This window comes from Miscanthus floridulus, chromosome 1, assembly GCF_019320115.1.
Source record: "Miscanthus floridulus cultivar M001 chromosome 1, ASM1932011v1, whole genome shotgun sequence".
In the NCBI taxonomy this organism is placed as follows: Eukaryota; Viridiplantae; Streptophyta; class Magnoliopsida; order Poales; family Poaceae; genus Miscanthus; species Miscanthus floridulus.
The window spans coordinates 110,256,786-110,273,871 of record NC_089580.1 but is presented as its reverse complement, the minus strand read 5'-3'; the positions used below and the strand labels follow the sequence as shown (position 1 = coordinate 110,273,871).

The 17,086-nt window shown below is 44.4% G+C and overlaps 1 protein-coding gene and 1 pseudogene across 1 annotated transcript; both read left to right on the top strand.

Moving 5' to 3' along the window:
* Positions 1 to 4,886: 4,886 nt before the first annotated feature.
* Positions 4,887 to 8,044, top strand: LOC136461378 (transcription factor bHLH113-like). The gene is made up of 8 exons (XM_066460698.1): positions 4,887 to 5,168; positions 5,251 to 5,311; positions 5,398 to 5,591; positions 7,064 to 7,228; positions 7,380 to 7,454; positions 7,594 to 7,659; positions 7,791 to 7,838; positions 7,958 to 8,044. Exons 4-8 carry the CDS (start codon positions 7,073 to 7,075, stop codon positions 8,042 to 8,044), a joined length of 432 nt encoding a protein of 143 aa, XP_066316795.1. The 5' UTR covers positions 4,887 to 5,168; positions 5,251 to 5,311; positions 5,398 to 5,591; positions 7,064 to 7,072.
* A 987-nt stretch (positions 8,045 to 9,031) lies between these two features.
* On the top strand, positions 9,032 to 17,086 carry LOC136491036 (disease resistance protein RGA2-like; annotated as a pseudogene).

Here is a 17,086-nt window from a genome sequence, read left to right as displayed (position 1 = left end):
GTAAAATAAATAAGACGTATTGCAAAATGAACAAAACATAATTAGAAGGTAACATAATATTACATGTCTTAGAAATAATCATCATGGTCGGTATTAGCTGGATCATAAGTCTCATCATCACTATCATGCATGTCAACTTCCATGTTGATATCATGACCATCTGAAGGAGCAATGTTGTCATCACTGTCATTGCCTAATTCTAATCACCGAAGTACTTCTAAGTCCTTCACATTTTGAACCTCATCCCCATCATCCTCATCATCAACCCTTTCATTGTCCACTTCCATTATGACCGGATCGGTTATGTCTATCACAAAGCTCCCTTGTAGCCCCTCTTCTTGAAAGAACTCTCCGTCATATGTGTTTGGGTCAAAGTTGTAATCTTCATTGTTTGGGACAGGTAGTTTACTGTGTGGCGATACCTTGTTCACAACATCCCAACCCTTAAGATGTGGGTCATCTTGGCACGCCCATGGGAGATAATAAACTTGTGTGGCCTGTTGAGCCACGATATAGACATTGTCTCCTGAGTACTTGGAATCCTATCGAATTTTGACTAGCCCAAGATTAGGGGTCCGTCTTATTTTTTTAGGATCAAACCAATGGCATTTAAATATGACAGGATTAAGAGGTTTGCAGCCATGAAACGTGAGTTCGTATATTTCTTCAACTCTTCCATAATAATCGAGCCCATCAAGGATGGGCGTGAAAACTCCGGTATTTGTGGTTCTTCGATTGGGCCAACTCTGCTTCATGTCTTGTTGTGTGAAAGCGATATCCATTCACGTCATAACCGGTAAATGACATGACCCTAAAGGCATAGCCACTGGCAACCTGACTCAACTCGGCGCTCATAGATGCATCGGTTTGACCCTGCAAGCTCAAGCAGGATAGTTCGTTATATCATTCGCACGTACGAGCAACTTATAATGTCAAACTAAGTACGAGCTAAATTAGAACATACCTTGCGTTTGAACCAAGAAATGAAATTGGGTTTTCCATTTCCCGCACCCCGTTTAAGAAGGGTGTGAAATTCCTACGGGGTAGGCGCCCTTGATCGATGCTAGAATTCATGAGTAAATTCCCTGTACCGACGAGAAACAAGGGGGTTGGATGCAGAATAGTGACTAGTCGAGAACAAGTTTGTTGGAAATAGTGACTTACCCCATGTATAGCTCCACTTCTTTGAGGTTGGTCAGTACATATAGCATGATAGTGTGCCACTCTTCATGACTCAAGGTCTTGAGGGTCTTACCACTTGCACTTCTGAGTTGCCCTCGGAAAAGGCTGAGGTTCGATTCATTTTCCCCAGCATTGTAACGAGGGGGTGGATTATGCACGCTAGGAAGGTTGTCATCATAGTATGTTGTTGTGAAGTTTGACACCTCCTCCAGAATTGATGCCTTTGCGATGGAAGCTTCAATCTTGCATTTATTTCTATATTTCTTTCGAACAACCTTTAGGGTTCTCTCAATTGAATAGCACCAACGGCCCTGCACAGGCCCCCCATTCGTGCCTCATACGGGAGGTGCAAAATCAAATGCTGCATCGGATTGAAGAAGCCTGGTGGAAAGATCTTCTCTAGCTTACAGAGCAACATAGGTGCTATTTTTTCCATGTCTACAACCACGGCCTGAGATAACTCCTTAGCACGAAGCTGGCGGAAGAAATAGCTCAACTCTGCCAGCACTTGCCAAACATGATCTGGGACATAGCCTCGAACCATCACCAGAAGAAGCCGCTCAAGCCATATGTGATAGTCATGACTCTTGAGCCCATTGATTCGCATAGTAGATAAGTTCACTCCCCTCCTCAGATTCGCTGCATACCCATTAGGGAACATTAACGTTTGGAACCATTCTAGTACTTCCCTCCTTTGGGGTCTGCTTAATGTGAATTCGGCCTTAGGCCTAGTCCATTTCTTGCCATTTCTAGGAGGCTACATCTCTTGCTTTGGTTTGTCGCATAACGTTGCCAGATCCACTCTAGCCTTAATGTTGTCCTTTGACTTATCAGTGTCCATGATTGTTCCCCAAAGTGCCTTAATGATATTCTTTTCAGTGTGCATTACATCAATGTTATGTGGAAGAAGAAGGTCATCAAAATAGAGGAGCCTCTCCAAGCCCGACTTGTGAGTCCATGCATGTTGCTCGCCATATCCCACAAAACCACCTTCTACTTCATTGACCTCGAGAGCATCTATTTGAGCACGGACCGCGGCACCTGTCATCATCATCGGTGGAGGGTCTGTAACTTTGAGGCATTTTGTAAAGTTCTTGGTGTCTTGTCTGAATGCATGGTCAAGAGGGAGGAATTGTCGATGTTTGTCAAACGAGGAATACTTGCCACCCTTCTTCAACCAAATAAACTTCAGAGCTGTCTTGCATACTGGGCATGGGAACTTGCCGTGAACACACCAGCCACAGAATATTCCATATGCCAGGAAGTCATGCAGGGAGTAGTGGTACCAAACATGCATCTTGAAGCTTCTCTTTGTAGCTCGATCATATGTCCATACCTCTTCGTCCCAAGCATTGAGCAATTCATCAATCACAGGCTCCATGAACACACCCATACTATTCCCCGGGTGTTCAGAAATTATCAACGACAAGAATAAGTTCTGCCGTTGAAAGATGACGCCGGGGGGGGGGGAGATTGAGCGGGATAACGAACACAGGCCAACAAGTGTATGGGGCAGCCATCATTCCATAAGGATTGAACCCATCTGTTGCTAGCACAACACGGACATTATAGGCCTCTAGAGCTTTCTCACGATGAATGTCATCAAAATGTTTCCATGATTCACCATCGGAAGGATATACCATCTTATCTGGATTGTATCGACGTCCATTTTTGTGCCATGTCATCTGTTTCGCGGACTCTTCGGTCATGTATAGTCGTTGGATCCTCGGTACGAACGGAAGGTACCGTAGGATTTTCACGGGGATGTCAAGCTGCCTCTTGAGACCATCACCATAGTCTACCCGCCCTGATGCCGCGACGCCCGCCCCCGCGTCCCGGGCCGCTCCGCGCCCACGTCGCCCCGATGCGGGGTTGCCGGAGCGCCATGACCGGCGGGCGAGGTCGCCGAGGGCCGCCGTCGCGTGGGCGCGGGGTTGCTGGAACGCCATGGCCGGTGGGCGCAGGGGCGCGCGGCCGCGACGGTGCTCGGCCACCGGTCTTCTGTCCGCACCAGATAGCAACGAAAAGAACGAGCGGATAAGAATGAAGAGGAAGGGGCATTTCAGTCATTTCGCATATGATTTTATGTGTTTTATTTTTTTTAAATCGTTTAATCAGCCTCTAAATAACGGACATCCAAACCAGGGGCAAACGGCTCCTTCGTTTCAAAATAACAGTGGTAAAATCACAAAGTTGAAAAAACAGGGGTAAAATCACAATTAAACCTCTGGACAGGGGCAAAAACACCGTTTTCCCATAAAAATTTGTCCAACCATTCACTATCTTTGGATCCTGCACGTTTGGCTCTTCTTTCTTTTCACTCCCATCCATTGTCGCCTGTGTCCGCCCGCCGGGAGGGCAAGGCGGATGGGCTTTGCGTTTGTAGTCCGGCAAGCAGCGGCGCCACCGCCGTGGGGGAGAGGCCGGGCCGTGAACGGCGAGCGCCGGCTGCCGGGAGACCGAGGCGGTGGGGGAGGAGGCGGACGGCGTCTAGACGGCCTCGTGCGAGCTCTATTGGACGACTGCACGGGATCTGAAGCGAAGCACGCCATCCAATGCAAAATAATATAGAAACTTTCAGTCTCGGGCTCACGCGAAGACACTATCTCCTTTCAAGAAAAGGTTTCTTCTTCTTTCGTCCCCTCTCTTCAACAAATATGGTGCCACTTTAATAAAAATAATTAGAGTTAAATACACCATAGGCCCCTGAATTTGTAAGCGTGTGTTACATAGGTCCCTGAACTTGGAAAATGCATTTCTGGCCCCCTAAACTTGTTAAGTGGTACACATAGGCCCCTGAACTTTGAAAATGCATTTATGACCCCCTAAATTTGTCAAGTGGTACACCACATGCCCCTGAACAGTAACTTTTGCTATTTTTCCAAAACTTTTTTAGAAATCCATTTGCAACGCTCCGTGTGTGTGTATATATATATATATGACTGTGTATACGGAGCGTTGCAAATGGATTTCTAATTTTTTTTTAGAAAAATAGCAAAAGTTACAGTTCAGGGGCCTGTGGTGTACCACTTGACAAGTTTAGAGGATCAGAAATACATTTTCAAAGTTTAGGGGCCTATGTGTACTACTTAACAAGTTTAGAGGGCCAGAAATGCATTTTTCAAGTTCAGAGACCTATGTGACACACGCTTACAAGTTCAGGGGCCTGTGGTGCATTTAACTCAAATAATTACGTGACAATGCATTTAATACACTACGTGAAAAACGCTTTGTAGCAATGAGGCAAATTTTTTATAGGGGCGGCTGGTGATGGAGCCGTCCCTACAGTGGCGTGTCCAGGAGCCCAGAGACCAGCCGCCCCCTACAAATAGAATAACAGGGGCGGCTGGTGATACGAGCCGCCCCTACAAATGGGTCGAATTTATAGAGACAGCTGGTATTACCAGCCACCCCTGCTATGTCCATTTGTAGGAGGGACTGAATCACTGGCTGCCCCTACAAATACCGAACCGACAATAAAATTCTAATATATTAAGCCGGTTTGCCTCGCCTGTCGCCCTCTCTTTCTCTCCTCTTCGCTCCCTTTCCCTCTCGACGTGACCTCCCGAAGTAAACGGGGAGCCTAGGGTTTCGCCTCCCCGCCGCCGGCCGTCCCCACGGCCGCAACACCCCCCCCCCCCCCTCCCCCGCAACGGCGTCAGCGGCCGTCCCCACGGGCTCCCCACCGGCGGCGGCGCCCCCCGGCACGGCCGAACCCGGCGCACCGGCCCTTGGCCGCGGCCAGCCCACTGGCCCTTGCGCCACGGGCGCCCGACCGTGGCAGCCCTGCCACAGGTGCTCCCCCTCCCAGCGTGGCGGCCTGGCCAAGCCCCAGCTGCGGCTGTCCCGAGGCGGCGGCCTGGGCGCTTTCGCACGCTGGATCTGGTGCTTCCGGCCGTGATGGGCCCTGCACAGTACGCCGGTGGCCTCTCTCCCCCTGTCCCTCCAAACACCGTCGCAAGAACTGCCTCCCACATCAGCCTCTGGTACCACGATACAGATCCCAAGTCGCTACTGCACCACCATGCCTAATCCTGACGGCTGTAACTTCCGCTGTCTCCCCTGCAGGTAACGCTGCTCGTGGACGACATCGCACTCTGGACTGCATTCGCTTCACCGTCTCTCCCAGGTTAGGCGCACACCCCCTGCTAATTAGATAGCATCAGACTACAGCGTTTTTCCATGTTCCATAATTCCGTCTTACCTGGCAACTAGCATCATCCTCGGTGAGCCTGAACCCCATCTTTCATTTCCCCGTCTTCCTCGCTACCTGCTGGTGGACACTGCTGATGCTTCACATGTATGGACCACACGACATGCTCAAGGTGTTTGATGCATTGCCTTAGAGGAAGACCAAGTGCCATATTCAAGGTGTTCGCCGAGAAAGTACCGGTGATAGAAGTGTGCAGGTGCCTTCTGATGCCCTTTTTCCATAAGATTGGCTTCTTGCAGTTTGTATTCCAAAACAATTTTCTGGGTCTTTAGATCAGGGTACAACTTCTTGTGATTTTTGGGCAGATCATGTAGAACAAAATGTAATAGATGAAATGTGTAATTTAAATATGTTTTGAGCAGTAATGTCACCTCTACATGTTAACGCGATCGGAACAAAATACCTGAAAATTATTACAGATATACGATTATTGTTGGTACCAATATAAAACTTATCTTACCTCCGGACAACAGGAACGCAACATGAAACCAGAGCATTTCGATCGCGTTACATGGTACATACATATATCGATGCATACATTTGTCTAATCTTCCCACTTTGTGCAACTGCTGCAAGTATAGCCTATCAAAACTTTGCCCTTCATGGTTATATCTGTTCGCTACCTATCAACTAACATTACATTCCAGTTGGGAGATCCAATATGATAGGGGCTGGGTACACATAATGATAGAGGTTGTAGCTATGGGCATTTAGTTTAGAGTTGAACTTTTCGCTTGCTTTTCTATGTCTCAGCTGACTGTGCATTTTTCTGGGATTTATCTTATTGATTAGTTAGTTCCATTCCAGAGATCCATTGGCTGCTTCAAGGGACAGCTCTATTTCCTCTGTTTAGCAGGTTAGCACCATGTATGGTTTTTTTTTCGCAGGAGCTCTGAAAAAATGGCTAATATACTTTCTTAAAAATGCATATATACTTGCATAAAAAGCCTGCGTAAAGTAACACCAGAGTTTTTAGGACATACCACTGTCTCTACACAAATTCAAATATTTTGAAACTCAATTAAGATCTTGCCCATATTGATTTTTCCCATTTTTCCAAGTCCCTGTTTGTTTTGCATTTGAACATAATGGCTAATGGCTTCATATGCATCATAGGTCCTTAGTTTTGAGCCTGGACAAATCCCAGTTGCATAGATGCTAAACTGGAATTGTTGTATTTGACATAAGTAACTTAGATTGGAAGATTATCAGTAGCATCTAGCATATGTATATATGAGTTTGTTCCTGTAACAGACTCTTCTCTATTCTATGAAATGGGCACAGTCTCTTGCCAATTCTATGCTTCTCTCATTTGAGATACTGACATATTGCTTCTGTATTTTCAATTTGTCCTCATTGTCTTCTATGCCTATATAATATATAGTGATCAAATTTAGGATCTTCTTTGTTGAGATTGGTTTATATGTACTTTTCTAGCTTTTGCAGGCCTATTCTTTACCTTGCAATGCAACTATTCGTGTTTGAATGTCTTCTGGGATGCCTGATTACTTGGACCACATCCTCACGAGAAATAAAGTTGTGACGGCACTTGTAGATTGTCAGTATGCACTTGTGATTCTCTTCACATTGTTCAAGTTGAAACCTTCTAGTATCATGCTAATGGTTCTAGTATTAAGCTTGCGTCTTGGACATGCCTGTTTCTGTCAGCACTACTCGATGAAATGGACGGCAGCGGGGGAGACGGTGACCGGTGATGGCAGCCGTCTCAGGGGATCAAAGAGGCTCAAGACAACGACGCCAGCGACAGCACAAGGTCCACAGCACGGCCAACGGTGCAATCCCAAACCAACAAGAAATCAGTCTATGATGAAGGTAACCGAGGTTGTTTTGTTCGCATGTAAACCCCGTTTGTATGCACAGCAGGCTGGCTTCGTTGCCTGATCCCGGACATCAACATCACCTGAACGTTCTGTATTCTGAATGTTTTTTTTCCTTTTTTTTGGTTATTATATACTTTGTGCAGGCACCATGTAAGAGGAGCCAGAAGCTGGGGGACAAAATCACGGCGCTTCAGCAGCTCGTCTCCCTGTATGGCAAGGTAAAGCTCCAGCAGTTCGTCGATCTTTGCTGCCCATGCTATGTGTGTATTCCTATTTGTGATCTGCATGCATAGCATGCGCCAATCTGAAGAGCGTTTGTGTCTCTGAAACCTGAATAAGATCTACCCGCGTGTGCAGACCGATACGGCATCAGTGCTCCACGAGGCAGCTACCTGCATCAAGCATCTCCACGAGCAGATCCAGGTGAGCCAGATGTTGCATTGCATCAGCTTCTTACTGAATGGTCACGCGACGCTTGTACACGAGCAGTAACAAATTTGCAGCAACTCACGGTTTTTTTTTCGTCACCATTTCGCTATCATTTTTTTCTGCAGATTCTGACCGCCTCCTACCCTAAATTTAGTTCTTCAGCGTCACAGCAGGTACCCGATTACGGGATCATATAGCATATAAAGCGACTTTTTGTCTAAATTCTCAATGTGCTTCACACGAAAGATCTGTGCTGAAACTGAAAGCTTTGAATCGCTTCTGTGGTTGGCAGGACACGGGCGAGGAAGATGACGGCGCGATTTGTAGAGACGGTTATAGTACCAACCGTGCCTACAAATCGATTTGTAGGGGCGGCTAGTAACACCAGCCGTCCCTACAAATCGATTTGTAAAGGCGGTTTGGGAATCGTCCCTACAAATGCATGATTTGTAGAGATGGTATGATAGGAGCGGCTGGCTGAGCCGCCTCTACAAACGATCTGCAGCCACCCCTACAAAGCGTTCTCACGTAGTGATATCTATATAAACTTAAGTTTCTATATTGTGAGTGTCTTTATATCGGTGATTGCTCACGTGGAGATGTCACATAGGAATAACAACTGACTTAAATTCTTGAGGACGCCCTTAAGACCGCCCTTGGAAGCTGGTCGTTGGTCCTGAACAAGCGCATATTTTAAGGTTGCTGTGGACTCCTTTAACAACTACGCATCCACATGCTTCCCACCTCAAAATTGATCAAGGGCAAGCTGATAATGTGGAGCATTACCAAGAATAAATTAAGTATACTTTATTTGTTTATTTTGAATTCCAAAGTGGAGCTTTTATTTAGAGTATTCCTTCCGAACCGGGGGCATCTTTCTATGTTCACATGCACATGCACGCCATAGGCCAGACGCCACGCCCGCTAAATTTAAAGATCAAACGTTATGATTCATAAATTGCACTTTATCTCAAGCACTGATGATGGTTTCGATCCCAAATCATCAGTATAGTTGATTTATTCTTCGTATCGAGAATTTGATTGCAACTTGAAATTATGACTTCATGCCATGAAAAAAACCTCTCATTAGGGGCAGTTGCCATTGTCTCATTTTTTTTGTTCATAAACATATGTTTCTTCCCAGACAAAGTAGACCATGCATGTGAGATTCTTCTGGACTGCATATTATTAATTGGTTCACTCACTCGGAAGCCAAACCCACTCGTCCTTGTCCTCAGAAAGCAGAAGCGTTCTTTAATTAGTTGGGACCGCTTAATTTGTTCCATAATAAGGCATAAACACTCCACCGTGATTTCCTTGAGTGCTAGCTGTGCGTGCGCTCTGCTGGTGAGCTGGGAGAGCAACAATGGCTGAGTTCGTGGTCGGGGCGTTGGTCAAATCGCTGAAGGAGAAGGCGTCCAGCTACCTTCTGGATGAGTACAAGGTGATGCAAGGCATGGAGGAGCAGCGCGAGATCCTGGCGCGCAGGCTCCCGGCCATCCTTGACGTCATTGAAGATGCGGAGAAGGGGGCTAGCCGACCAGGAGTTGGTGCTTGGCTCGATGCAATCAAGAAGGTGTCTTATGAGGGGATCGACGTCTTCGACGAGTTCAAGTATGAATCGCTCCGGCGTGACGCCAAGAAAAAGGGGCACTACGTCAAGCTCGGGATGGATGTCGTAAGCCTCTTCCCTGCTCGTAACCCCATCGTGTTTCGTTACAGGATGAGCAAGAAGCTGCACAAGATTGTGCAGAAGATAGAGGTCCTTGTGAAAGAGATGAATGATTTCAGCTTCGCACAGAGGCAGCATGTGCCAGTGCCGCCATCGGTGCAGTGGAGGTGGCGGCAGACTGATAGCATAATGGTTGACTCTGATATGGACATTGTCAGCAGATCCAGAAGTGAGGAGAAGACCAAGATCGTAAAGATATTGCTTGAGCAAGATGGTCATGGTAGTGGGGGCGTTCCCATGGTTGTTCCTATCATTGGAATGGGCGGTCTGGGCAAGACTACTTTTGTGCAGCTCATTTACAATGACCCTGAAATTGAGAAGCATTTCAGTCTCCGGAGGTGGTGTTGTGTGTCAGAAGATTTTGACATTGCTAACATTGCAAGCAAAATCTGCCAGAGACATGAGGAAGATCGTGAGAAAGCATTGCAGGAACTCCGGAAAGAAGTTAGTGGGAAGAAATACCTCATTGTGTTGGATGATGTCTGGAATCGGGATCCTGATAAGTGGGGGAAACTGGTGACATGCCTTAAGCAAGGTGACAGGGGAAGCATAATACTGACAACAACCCGTGATGTACAAGTAGCTCGAGTTATGACCATGGGTGCACCTGGAGCCTATAACCTTCAAAAGTTGGGTCACAAGTATATGAAGGAAATAATCCAAAGCAGAGCATTCAGCGTGCAAAAGCCAAGCAGTGATGAGCTAGATGTGGTTGTTGATAAGATTGTCGACAGATGTGTTGGTTCTCCTTTGGCAGCCAAAGCATTTGGCTCAATGTTGAGTACCAAGACCAGCATACAAGAATGGAAGGATATGTTAGCTAAAAGCAACATTTGCGATGAGAGGACAGAGATTTTTCCTATACTGAAGCTCAGCTATGATGACCTGCCGTCAGACATGAAGCAATGCTTTGCATTCTGTGCTGTGTTTCCCAAAGATTATGAGATTGATGTGGAGAGTCTGATCCAACTATGGATGGCTCACGACCTCATACCCGCGCAAGATGAAGATAATCCTGACTTGATAGGTAAAGAAATTTTTAACCAACTAGCTTGGAGATCTTTCTTTCAAGATGTGAAGCAAACCCCGCCACCGATTGATCACTATGGAACACGAAAACAGCTCCGTGGTGGAAAAATATGCAGGATGCATGATCTTATGCACGATGTGGCTTTCTCCATCATGGGAAAAGAATGTGCAACCATAGTTGATAGGGCCAATGTGATGTCATTGTCCAAGCCTATTCGCCACATGTTTATACCATACCGACGACCTGGCACTCGTTTGGATGATTTTCTGAAGAAGCATTCTTCAACACTACAAACAGTGTTATATTCACATCCGTGGATTTATTATGAGTCAGCACCACATTTATCGAAGTACAATTCCTTACGGGCAATGCAGCTGTGTCGACTGAAAAAATTTCCAATTAAGCCAAGGCACTTGCAGCACCTAAGGTATCTTAACTTGTCAAGCAACTGGTGGATTGAAGAACTTCCTCAAGAAATATCTTTACTATATAATTTATTGACCATGGATGTTTCTGATTGTTGGTCTCTTTGCCGGCTTCCAAATAATATGAAATATATGAGAAGCCTCCGGCATCTCTACACCAATGGATGCACATCATTAGAATGCATTGTTATGAACGACGTATAGGAATATGAAGTAAAGAATCAAGCCACAGAGGAGACACACGATTTAACGTGGAAAACCCCTCCGATGTGAAGGGGAAAAACCATGGGCACCAGCCAGCAACAATCTCACTATCTTAAGAGTTTTGGGTTACACGCCTATGGCGGCTTACAAGAGAATCAAGTCTCCACGAAACCCTAGGGCCCAAGCCTTCGGCGATGGGCCTCCGCTTCGCTCCGTCAGAAGCCCGGCCTATATCCTGGAGTGAATTTGGAACAACTCCAACAAACTCCACCTTGAGACAAATTCATCTTGTATCATAAATCAACCCTTCACCCTGAACATAACAAAGATAGAAAACCACTGGTGCCAACAATAGTCTCTTAGACTATCCAATTAAACCAACTAAGCTTGAGCACAACTCAAACTTAGCAACAGGAACAGGCTTTGTCATCATATCAGCAGGATTATCATGAGTACTAATCTTGCATACCTTCAGCTTACCTTCTTCAATCACATCACGTACAAAATGATACTTGATATCTATGTGTTTAGTTCTCTCATGAAACATCTGATCTTTAGTGAGGTAAATTGCACTTTGACTGTCACAGTGCAAACTTATGCAAGATTCAACTCCACAAAGCTCAGCGTACAAACCTTTCAGCTAAATTAATTCTTTGCACGCTTCACAAATAGCTATATATTCTGCTTCAGTAGTAGACAAAGCAACAACTGACTGTAAAGTAGCCCTCCAACTCACAGCACAACTGCCAACAGTAAACACATAACCTGTAAGTGATCTTCGCCTATCCAGATCAGCAGCATAATCAGAATCCACATAGCCAATAAGACCCTTATCAGTTCTTCCAAACTTTAAACAGGAATCTGCTGTGCCTCTGAAGTACCTGAAAATCCACTGAACTGCCCTCCAATGTTCTTTGCCAGGATTAGACATATATCTACTAACAAGACTCATAGCATATGACAAATCTGGATGAGAGCAAACCATGGCATACATCAAAGACCCAACAGCACTAGGATAAAGAACCCTTGACATATATTCAATCTCTGCATCTGTACTAGGACACTGAGCAGCTGACAATTTAAAGTGAGGTGCAATAGGGGTACTAACAGCCTCAGCATTTTGCATGTTGAAACGCTGAAGAACTTTCTTGATATAATTTTGTTGACTAAGAAATAGCAAACCAGATTTTCTGTCTCTACTAATTTCCATACCAAGAATTTTCTTAACACTACCAAGATCTTTCATATCAAAACCACTACTCAATAGCTTCTTTAACTTAGTGATTTCAATCTTACTCTTGGCAGCAATCAGTATATCATCAACATATAACAGCAAATATATAGGTGATCCATTAACATGCTTGATGTAAACACAGCTATCATACTTAGATCTTTTAAAACTGTGTGCTAACATAAATGAATCAAACCTCTTGTTCCACTGACGAGGGGACTGTTTCAAACCATACAAGGATCTCTTCAACTTGCACACATATTTTTCCTTGCCAGGCACTATGAACCCTTCTGGTTGGTCCATGTATATGTCCTCCTCAAGCTCTCCATGCAAAAACGCAGCCTTCACATCTAACTGCTCAAGCTCAAGATCTTGTGAAGCAATAATACTAAGGAAAGTACGAATTGAACGGTGTTTTACCACTGGAGAGAACACATCATTGTAGTCAACACCCGGAATTTGACTATAGCCTTTAGCAACTAACCTTGCCTTATACTTTGTAGGCTCGCTTGGAGATAAACCCTCCTTTCTCTTGAAGATCCATTTGCAGCTGATGATCTTCTTATTCTTAGGCAAAGGTACAATCTCCCATGTACTGTTCTTCTCAAGAGACTGCATCTCCTCATGCATAGCAGAAATCCAATTCTCAGTATCACCACAACGAATAGCTTCTTTATAGGTTGCTGGCTCATGAACATTCTCCACCTGTTCAGCACAACTCAAAGCATAGTAAGTCAAATTACACTCCGGCCCAAGCCTCCGGCGACGGGCCTCCGCTTCGCTCCGTCAGAAGTCCGGCCTATATCCTGGAGTGAATTTGGAACAACTCCAACATGCATGCCTCCTGACCTTGGACAAGTAACTTCTCTACAGACTTTAACATATTTTGTGGTGGGTTCCAGCTCCAGTTGCAGCACTATCGGTGAACTCCAACACTTAAATCTCAGCGGTGAACTAGATTTAAATGGCCTTGAAAATGCAACTGAAGAGCATGTGAAAGCTGCCAGTCTTGGAATTAAAGAGAAACTTACACACTTATCTCTGAAATGGAATAGTGAGGATGATGAGGAATTAATATCAGATTGTCACAGCAAGGTGCTAGATGCTCTTAAACCTCCTGGTGGGATGGAGATGCTAAGGATAGTAAACTACAAAGGTAGCAATATACCGACATGGGTGAAAGATCTTGGTTTGTTTCAGCAGCAATTGACTGAGCTCCATTTAATTGGTTGTACAATGTGTGAAGACTTCCCTGAATTTTCTCATATGAGAGTTCTTCAAGTCCTTCACCTGAAAAAGCTGTATAAACTGCGGAGCCTGTGCAGAAACATAGCATTCATGGAATTTTCAGCATTAAAAGAACTCAAGTTGTGTGATTTGAAGAGCCTGGAGAGATGGGTAGCATCTGAAGGAAAGGGGGACGAAGTAACCTTTCCTGTCCTTGAGAAGATTTGTATTGAGGACTGTCCAAAATTGACAACTCTACCTGAAGCACCGACGATCAAGGTTGTCAAGATAAGAGAAGACAAGGCACAGCTGTCCCTTTCATTAATTTCATCCAGATGCATGTCTTCGTTGTCTGTGTTGGAATTGCTTGTAAGGGGCACAGAAGCAGCGCTGGAGCTTGATCAGAATCAGGAATTATCAATTACAGAAATGAATATTACTGGCTGCGGCTTTTTATTCGCCTCAAGTCCATCACGACATATTGTTGGGATTTGGAAATGGTTTGGACAACTTCAAGCACTTGAGATTTGTCGTTGCAGTTCTGTCATCTACTGGCCACACGAAGAATTTCTTAGCTTGGTATTCTTAACGAAATTAAAATTTCTTTGGTGCTCTAAGCTAACTGGGCGTGCACAGGTATTCGTAGCAACACGAGCAAGGGATGAGCTCCTGCCACAGTTAAAGAAACTAGAGATAGATGGATGTGAAAGCTTAACCGAGCTGTTCGTCCTTCCTCAATCCATTACACATATCCATATTGATAGGTGTCGTAGTTTTGAGTTCATATGGGGAAAAGATGATACAGAGCCGATGAGTGTACAGGTGGAGCATGGCAACGACCTCACTGCAGCACCAGAGCAATTGCAAGGAAGTACTAAATCTTTGCCTTGCCTAGAGAGTCTTTATATACGCGGCTCTGATAAGTTAGCAACACTTCCAAAATTTACCACCATCTCTCAAAGAGTTATCAGTTTTTCACTGCCCAGAGCTTCGTTCCATATCAGGGCATTTGGATGCGCTCGTGGTTGTGGGTATTGGGGGCGGCAACAAGCTGGAATCTCCAGAGTGGGGCAACATGCCCGCATTAAAATATGAAGCCTTAAAACTCATTAAAATATTCGCATTAAAACTCATTACTTCCTCCGGTTCTATAAAACAAGTCGTTTTGGACATGGACACGGTCTTTAAGAAACGACTTTAACTGTAACTTTTTGCTATAAAATATTTATAAAATATAGTTAATATATACTTTTATGAAACTATATTTCAAGATGAATCTACTTACATCACTTTTATATTTCCAAACCCAACCCAAAAGAAGTTATTTGTAGTCAAAGTTTAAAATGTTTGACTTAAGACAACCTCAAAACGACTTGTTTTAGAAAACCGGAGGGAGTAGTTGCAAATGTCTAACATCCTTACCTGGCAGTCTTGGGAGTTACTCTGCTCTTACCAGTGTTCACGTCCAATACTGCCCTGCAATAAATATGAAGCCTCTTTATGAACATCTCCCACAAAGGCTTGATAGCCTTGAATATAAACTCTTGTCACAAGCTCGATTAAGCGATCCTGTGGAAGGTACCATTTATTCCATTACTATCTTCTTTCTCTTGACAGCATTAAGATTTATATGGTACTACTTACTCATTAGAAACAAATACTCCATCCAAAATCCCTGTTCAATGATTATTTTGTTTCTGTACAAAAGTATGTCTATATCCAAGAATAAATACAGATAATTATCACACGCTCACTAAAGGGGTCCTCACAAGGCTATCCTTCCAATTTTTATCCTATGTTTTTCTTTCCTTTTGTTCTCTCTTGCTTGAAATGATTATTTATAACTCAGTCCACAGATTTTCTCAATGGTTTGAGATGCAATTCTATTGTTATCATGGATAGGTAGGTAGGTTTGCTCTAAGTAGCAGATGGACTTGTAGTCCAATGCAGGGTTTGGAATTTTGGCCAAAATTTCACGATGTTGGTCCTACTAGGGTAAATTCGCATCCCAGTAATTAGGTTTTAAATTTGGATGAGATTCGTTCAGATTTAGTTACCATTTCTCAAAGTTTCGAAAAATCAGCTAAAAATTCAGTAATTTCCGCGATATTCAAATCCCTATCCTACACCTCGGGTGTTTGGTTGACAGCAGCGGCCGGCTGCCTAGGCCAGGCAGTGCCTAGGCTTTCAATTCCGGACGCCTAGGGCCTGGATCGCTTGCCTAGCCAGACATTGCCTAGGATGGCATCAAATAGCCCTTGGTCTCCAATGAACACAGCACGGAGCTCCTTTCCAAAATTTTAAAAAAAAGGCTGGCAACCTAATCTGCATTGCTCCTCAAAGCGGCTACTATGTGTTTGTTTTGTTTTAGTTCAGGAACATATATGTGTATCATTATTTATATGTTGCCATCAAGGCAATTTATTTATTTTTAGACCAAACAGCCTTGGCCTAGCTTTTATAGAAAGCTTAAAACAGGTATGCTTGAGATACCAGCTTACATATCAGGTACAAGAAAAAACTCTTAGTTACAGCGTCAAGACAAACCCCTAAAAGCAGAGCTGCTAAGAAAACAAGCCTTTTACAAGCCGACTGAAGAACAAAAGACAGAAAGACGACAGAGAGAAAAGACTGCCAACAGACTTCCCGTCCATCTTTAGAAGTTTTTCACCATTTTGTTAGGCTGATCTTCAACTTCAGCACCATCTCTTCCAACATGGACTTCTTCTCCTTCCTTGCCATAATCTGCTACTGTTTGAGATGCAAACATTTATTGCCATCTGAATGCAATTTATTTAATTTACATTTAGTGCCATTCTGACGATGTTCCCATCTCCGGGATCTAAACTTCGGGACCCAAAATCTTGCATATATGCCATCCCAGGGTGCAAGGATTGGGTGCATAGGCGACTCTTGAATTCCTGAATAGTGATCTGGCCCAATACCACGAAGGTTTGTGGGATTTCATTATTACATCTTGAAACCAACAAGTTTGATGGGTCTAGAAGGGTTATTTATTTAATTTGTCTCTTTCTTTCATTGACTTTGTGTGGCTTCTTGCAGCACTGCTGATCGACTTACGCATTATGAACATCTCCTACGTATTGTTGGGTATTTGTATTTCAGATGGACAAGTGCTGGTGAATGGAGCACGCATCCATTCCATTAGATATGTGTTAAATATGAGGCCATTCTTATTTCAGATGGACAATTGCTCCCCTGCTGCTGACACCTTAGCTACAAATGTCGAATGATTGCTACGACGTCTAGGAGAGATGAAGAGGCTGAGGCCACACCATCACTGCATCACTGCACGGCTAAGAGACCGAAGCGACACTCTGACCTCACGGATCAGCGACCATTCTGCGGTGGGCAGACGTCACACTGCCATCCCAACTCCCCTTCAGCGATGTTCCTTGCCTCTTCCCCGTTCTCGAATCCAAATATAATATATATTCCGTCCTGGACTGGACTGCCGTTGGCTGTATACGTGAAGGGTTTTTTATTTTTGAAATGTTGTACACGTGAAGGTAACCATCCATTCTCTCATCTTCTTCTTTCACTTCCTTCCA

Excerpts from the sequence above, each read along its gene's own strand:
- LOC136461378 (XM_066460698.1), top strand. The coding sequence starts at position 7,073 with ATGAAATGGACGGCAGCGGGGGAGACGGTGACCGGTGATGGCAGCCGT. Across the intron at positions 7,229-7,379 it reads GAAATCAGTCTATGATGAAG|GCACCATGTAAGAGGAGCCA; the intron begins GTAACCGAGGTT and ends TACTTTGTGCAG. Across the intron at positions 7,455-7,593 it reads TCGTCTCCCTGTATGGCAAG|ACCGATACGGCATCAGTGCT; the intron begins GTAAAGCTCCAG and ends CCGCGTGTGCAG.